This window comes from Schistocerca cancellata, chromosome 12 (genome assembly GCF_023864275.1).
Source record: "Schistocerca cancellata isolate TAMUIC-IGC-003103 chromosome 12, iqSchCanc2.1, whole genome shotgun sequence".
NCBI lineage: Eukaryota > Metazoa > Arthropoda > Insecta > Orthoptera > Acrididae > Schistocerca > Schistocerca cancellata.
The window spans coordinates 127,651,593-127,658,613 of record NC_064637.1 but is presented as its reverse complement, the minus strand read 5'-3'; the positions used below and the strand labels follow the sequence as shown (position 1 = coordinate 127,658,613).

Here is a 7,021-nt window from a genome sequence, read left to right as displayed (position 1 = left end):
TGTCCGATGTCTTTTCTCAGTTTTTCTATTCTGATCTGTAACCTGTGTTGCCATGCTGGTTTCGTGAGTTTCTTCTGTGTGTTGGTTTGTTCTGATCTCTGCCTAGTGTGTATATTTAGTGTAGTGAGTGCTCCTATATAAACCAGTAGTTGTAACTCTTCCATAGTTGTGTTTTCATTTATTTTGTTGTGTATGATTGTGTTGATAGTTTTTATTGTTGTTTCAACTTGTGGGTTATTTGGTGGTCTATGCAAGAATGGTCTAATGTCTGTATTTGTGTCTTTGTATTCTATATATGTCAGCTGAAATTTCTCTTCTATATCTAACACATGTGTCTCTTCGTGTTCTATTTGTGCTTGTTCTGGTGGCTGTCTTAAGATTTCGTTTTCCTCTGACTGTTTAATTGATGCGTGTTGGTCTTTGTTTGTTTGCTCTGGGATGTTTGAGTCCATTACTGTGTTTTCTTCCTCTTCTGATTGCACATTATTTTGTTCCAGTATTTGTTGTACTTGTTGTTTGATGTTTTCTAATTCTGACTGGGGTATCCTGTTATTTTTGATTATTACACGGATCTGATCAGCTAGTCGTTGTTCTGTTAAAAATTTTAATTCCGGGTATCTGGTAATAAATGTTGTGTATACTTGTGATCTGTATCCAGTTGTGTTGGTTCCTAGGTTTGTTGCTTGGTAATAACAGAACATGAGGTGTCGATTAACTTCATCTGACCATCTCATCCTCTGTCTTTGTTTTCCTTCTAGGGTGGTTGCAGGAAGCATATCCTGCAAAACACCTCTATTCGGATTTAAATCCTTTTCCAGTTGGCTAGCAGTGTCGTTACCATTGTGGGCGGGCATAGGGTTCAAGCGTCGTCCCCGACCATGACGGCACTTGTCCGAGGCTTCTTTAGTTCTGTCCTGAACCAAGTAATCACACTAAAAGTGGGGTTAGCCCTATTAGTGGTTTGTTCTTTTCGTCGCCTTTTACGACTGGCGGAACATACCGGAGGCCTATTCTTTTTATTATTATTACTGTGGATGCAGCTTTGCTATGAAGCGTCCAAGGCTGTAGGATCCAGCGGGTTGCGCAATGTAGAGCATCTGAGGACAACATATTCTGTTGTGAAGGTCATTAATATGGACATTACTATTGTCACTGGTTGCCAATGTGCGACATATGAGCACTCATATTACATATAGTATAAATGACAAGTAGATGTGTTGTTGTACTGTGCCGTGCTATCATATTTAGAATCGTGAAACTGATATTGTTTTTGTAGTTATTCTGTGCTATAACAGGACATTTGTTTTAACTGTCTATTTCTTATTTGTCTAACCACATATTTGTTATGTTCAGCATTACAAAATGTTGTAAATTTAGGATACATGTAACCTAAGAAATGATGTATATTACAGTATGAAATGTCAGAATCTGGACGAAATTTTGAGAGAGACATTCTTTTATCACTGACATGTGAGGAGTCACGAAGCCCGAGTGCGTGAATTTCGCTTCACCCTGTATAAAAGTCAGTGCAGTGAAGATGTCAGTTGGTAAACTGTGAGGATACTTACAGGTGCAATAAAAGCCTTAAAAGTTCAGAATTGTCAAGTCCTATGTTTTGTAAAATTTAAGTTATTCTACATTTAAGAATAATATTTAACAAGTCGGGATTTCACAGACTACTATGAGCTGAAGATGTAACGAAGTAACATAAAATATTAACCAAACCTCACAAAGCTGCATGAGTAATTTCAGATATTCCTCTGCTTTTATTATGCTTAAGTATGGTAATCTTGTGGGGAAGGTAATGAAAGATATCTCATCTTTAGCCTTAACTTGAAATTGCAGTTCTCTCAGAGTAATCTAGTTCAGTATTAAAAGTACAAGTAATTATATGTAGGGTAGTGCTCCTGACTTTTTGGGTGCCATGCTGGTTGGAGAGGTGGAAAAGGATATTTCCCCAGAGATTAGTTTGGGTCATCAGTCTTCTGACTGGTGGCAGCGTGCCACGAATTCCTCTCCTCTCATTCATCTCAGGGTAGCACTTGCAACCTTGGTCCTCAATTATTTGCTGGATGTATTTGGATCATTGTCTTCTACACTTTTTGCCCTCTGCAGCTCCCTCTAGTACCATGGAAGTCATTCCCAGATGTCCTATCATCCTGTCCCTTCTCCTTGTCAGTGTTTTCCACATATTTCTTTCCTTGTCGATTCTGTGCAGAACCTCCTCATTCCTCACCTTATCAGTCCACCTAATTTTCAACATTCCTCTGTAGCACCACATCTCAAATGCCTCAATTCTCTTCTTTTCTGTTCAGGCTTTCGTCGTCATAGACCATAGCTTCTTGTTGCATAAACTTGATAACATTGGTATCGGAGGTGCACCCAACTGCCATATTTTACTGGCAGCAAACAAATAGTAGAAATATGGTTTCAAGAAAATAATAAATCAACCTCACCATTCTCATTACAAATAAGTATGGTGTACCACAGGGCTCAGTACTGGGTCCGTTCTATTTTTGATCCATATAAGTGACCTAAGCAAACAAAACAAACACTGTCCCAACAGGCCTTGAAGGGCCAATGGTACTGACCAGCTGGCATGTCATCCTCAGCCCTTAAGCATCACCAGATGTGGATACGGAGATGCATGTGGTCAGCACATTGCTCTCCTGGCTGTTGTCAGGTTTCATGACTGGTGCTACTTCAGTCCAGTAGCTCCTTAATCGGCCTCACAAGGGTTGAAAGTGCACCCTGCTGAGACCTGGATGGTGACCTGTCCAGGTGCTAACCAAGCCCAACAGTGCTTAACTTTAGTGATTTGATGGGAACCAGTGTTACTACTGTGGCAAGGTCGTTAGTATATAAATGACCTAGTATTAACCCAACACTGACAGCACTATCCAGTTTGCAGATGACAAGCAAGCATTTTAGTCAGCATAAATGTTACAGACAACAAAAAACGAGACATTAACAAGAGTTGTAAACTGGTTCAGCTAAAACAAACATAATGAAAGTATAACAGTAGCACTAAATTTTTATGATGTCAAGAGAAAATGGAAAGAGGATATAAAAATTCAGATATCAGACAAAGATACTGCACGTGTTGCTAAACCAAAATATCAGAGGATCTTGTTCCAAGATAACCTTAGATGGTATATTCTCATTGACAGCATATTTAAGAGACTAAGTACCACATGCTTTTTAATGAGAGTACTTGAAAACTGTTGTCATAAGGACTGTCTGATTGTTTACTGTGCTAATATATATTTTGTTCTGAAGAATGGGATCACTATCTGGGGTAGCTTGCCATCTTGTCTAAGACTCTTAAAGATGCAAAAAAGAATAGTGAGAATCATGGTTGGAATAAAAAGGAACAAACCCTGCAGACTATGTTTAAAAGGATGGGGAGTCTTCCTCTTCCATGTATTCACCTTTTTGAAAGTGCAATGTTTATTAAGAAATATGCAAAAACAAATCCTAGTGCCCTTCTCAAAAATTAAAATCTTCATCATCATTGTCATCTTAATCAATATCATAATAAAACAAGGCAAAAAACTGACTTTTACATGCTCAAAATAATAACCAGTTTATGCCGAAAGGAACATACCACAGTAAAATTATTTACAAAAAGTTGCTAAAACAATTTAAAGCAATAACTGATCTAAAAAATTTACAGCAATATTAAAAGAATATCTATTAACATGTTGCTTCTATAATCTGGAAGAGTTCCTAGAAAATCTTTTAGAACCCAACAGAGTTAATATGAAGTGTACAAACCACAATTTTCATCACTTACAAAAATATTGTGAAACCATGACTATTTTCTTGTATCATGTAAAGACTGACTTTATTAATATTAGTTTATTCATATTTTCAGTTGTAATTTTCTAGTTAACATGGTATAATTATACGCCAGAGCTGAAAAAATTGTATTTATTAATACACAGATAACATCAGGTAAACATGAAGACATACTTGCATTGGTCTGTCCAATATCTGATGTGCAGTACAGCACATGTACAATTTAATGGACCAAATAAAAAAAATACCAACAAAATACATGTATATGGTGTCCACCATATAAAGACAGATGTAATAAATACTGGTCAATAATTTTCTGGACATTCCTTGCTGCATGCTCTGAAAATAGTGATCACTTTTTATTTATTTATTTATTTTTTAATGTAGACTAGAGTAAACAACAGGTCAGGAATATTCCTTGTTCCATGGTTAAGTTTATGAGAAAAGCCAGAGGCTTCATCACCCACTGCAGGCAGCATTTAATTACTCTACTGGACATACTATCTAACCCATCAGTTTTTGTTGTTTTTGTTTTGAATCTGTGTATTATTTTTACTAATTCTGGTTCATTTGTTGGGAGAAGGAACAAACTTTTTGGCTCATGAGAAGTACTTCGTATTCATTATGTGTCAGAATTTGCTTTTTTTGTTGCAGTTCTAAATATTTTTTCCTGTCTGATACCTCTATTAATGCCCCATGGTGTTCAGCAATGACTATGTTTGACCTGTAATTATTTTCTGTATTGTTGTATATTGGTAATTACATGATCAGTTAATGTCTCTTGTCTTTACCACTAGATTTCGACAAATGTTGTAGGCATGTATGATAGAGTATGCATCATTCTAAAATGCTGTTTCCAGATGCAATTACATCAACATTAGAACTGTGATTGAACCCACCTTTTATTTCATTCAGTCAAAACATTACCTGTGGTAAGGCTTATCCATCTGCTTTAGCTCACAACAGAGGTGTGGCATCTTCATCTATGATCACTAGACTTTTCCTCTAACAGTTGTGTATATAAAATAAAAGAAACTAGAAGACCACAACAAAATACAACAAGACTGCCAAAGGCATTTCGCAGTAAGGTGGTATTTATCTGGTGACCAGGACCGAAGACCATCTGCAGTCACGTGCATTCTTCTTAGCTGTTTCCTACACAGTACATTCTAATTCTGTGAGTGCTATTTTAGAGTTGCTAGATCATTAATGTTGCCATTTTATCACTTCAAATAAATAAAAGATATTTCAAATCCAATGTGACTAGAAGAAGGGATCACCAATTTAGTATTAGAGGGCAGCGTGGAGGGTAAAAATTGTAGTAGGTTGCAGTAGGTACTGGGAGATGAAGAAGCTTGCATAGGATTGAGTAGCATGGAGAGTTGCATCAAACCAGTCTCTGAACTGAAGACCACAACAACAATCATTGCAACAGAAACTGAAACAACATTACTGTACATGATTATATTCCCCCGGCATGTTCCTTAAACATATTTGTAATTATCTTACTTCAAAACAGTTTTTATCATTATTAATACAATTGTACTGGAATGTCAACTTAATAACAATGTTATAAAAAGCAATCTCGGGTTTCACAGCACTAGACAGCTTAAGAGTCCACTATGACACACACAGCCCAGTAACAATAGTTGAGTATTAAATTTTCATCCAGTTACACAGGTCAAGCCAAGACGTAGTTGGTATTAAGAGTTAAAGTTCCCTTTAAATATTGTATCATCTAGAAAGGGAAGAAATAGGCTGTTTTCAGCCCAAATACTGTTATTTCACTCATTATCACTGCTACTGATACTGGTACTGGTACTATAACCGTCACCATCTTCATCACTCTCGAAACTGTCATTACGTGCTTCACCTACATCACCATGTCCGGCATTCTCTTCCTTTGCAAGTTCCTCGTCACTCTCGTAATCCTCCACGTTGTAAACTGGCTCCTCCTCTTCAATGGTGCCGTGGACTTCAAGAGTGGGCATCTGCTCACTCAGACCATCAACAACTTTAGGGTCACCTCGACACCCTTTGATTATCAGCTTCCTGTGACACGAATGGAAATACTATTGTTAATGTGACAATGATTCCATCCAACAGAAATATCTCTATATGACAAATGTTTGCACAATAGTATTGCTGGCAGATTGCAATTACTTATGTGCAGGTTCTTATTTACACACAAAATAAGTGTTAGAAAATAATCTGAAAGAAGATGACAAAAGAGAGAAACAAAAGGAAAAGGAGAGAAAGAGTATAAACAAGGCAGAAAGAGAGTGAAGAGGGTAAAAGGCTGCAAAAGACGCAAGTGTAATAATGCAAGCTAAATGATAACTTTGTGAGACTACTCTTCTGTACAATGTACATATTTGGAACACACGACTCCTTTCAAACCATCGAAATTACAGCTTCAGTTGAAGGAAAAAAATATATAAAAATGGTATTAGCATGGGAAGTGCCATATCAGGTTTTTCTAGCAGATATCTTCATCAATCATTTACAAATGAAGTGTTTTCACCAGCACCTCAATTATGCTAAGAAGATAACCTAATATTACGTATATGCTTATCAAAGGCAATAGGTCCGATATTGATGAAATTCTGAACAAATTAAATTGTCTTCATGAAAAAATCGTCTTCACAATGGAAATTGGCACAATGGGCTCTATCAGTTTTCTGCATCTAACTATAAAGCATGTATTCGGAATCTTCAGAAAAGCAACATATAGAGATGTTATTCTAGACTAATTCTAATTACCACTATTCACATAAGAAAGCCTTTCTCCATTTTGCCTTTAACAAACTAGACTATGAGTCAGAACTTAAAATAATACAGTATACTGCTGGAAAAAATAATTATCTCAATGAATATGTAATGAACATGTACAACAAAATTGCAAAGAGCAAACAAAGAATCCTGAAAATAATGTAGGGCAAGCTAAGAAATATCACTTTGCTGTATTATGGGACTAGTAGAAGTAAAACTACTAAAATTACATCATGTAATGGAGAATAATAAAAACAATTATGCCAAAGGCGTCGTCAGTAATTAAAACCTCATCTCCATTTGTACAACATGTGTAATGAGCACAGGGTCAAAGCGAACAGTATTAGCAGCTAATACTGTTCGCTTTGACCCTGTGCTCATTACACATGTTGTACAAATGGAGATGAGGTTTTAATTACTGACGACGCCTTTGGCATAATTGTTTTTA

At 36.5% G+C, this 7,021-nt stretch overlaps 1 protein-coding gene across 3 annotated transcripts in view; it reads right to left on the bottom strand.

The window, feature by feature from the left end:
- Positions 1–3,604: 3,604 nt before the first annotated feature.
- The window catches only part of LOC126109610 (uncharacterized), a 93,608-nt gene continuing 90,191 nt past the window's right edge, over positions 3,605–7,021 (bottom strand). For all 3 annotated transcript variants that reach the window (XM_049914653.1, XM_049914655.1, XM_049914654.1), the window contains one exon: positions 3,605–5,853. In XM_049914653.1, coding sequence (XP_049770610.1) covers positions 5,586–5,853 — 268 coding nt within the window. In that variant the 3' untranslated portion in view covers positions 3,605–5,585. The remainder of the gene's footprint in view (positions 5,854–7,021) is intronic.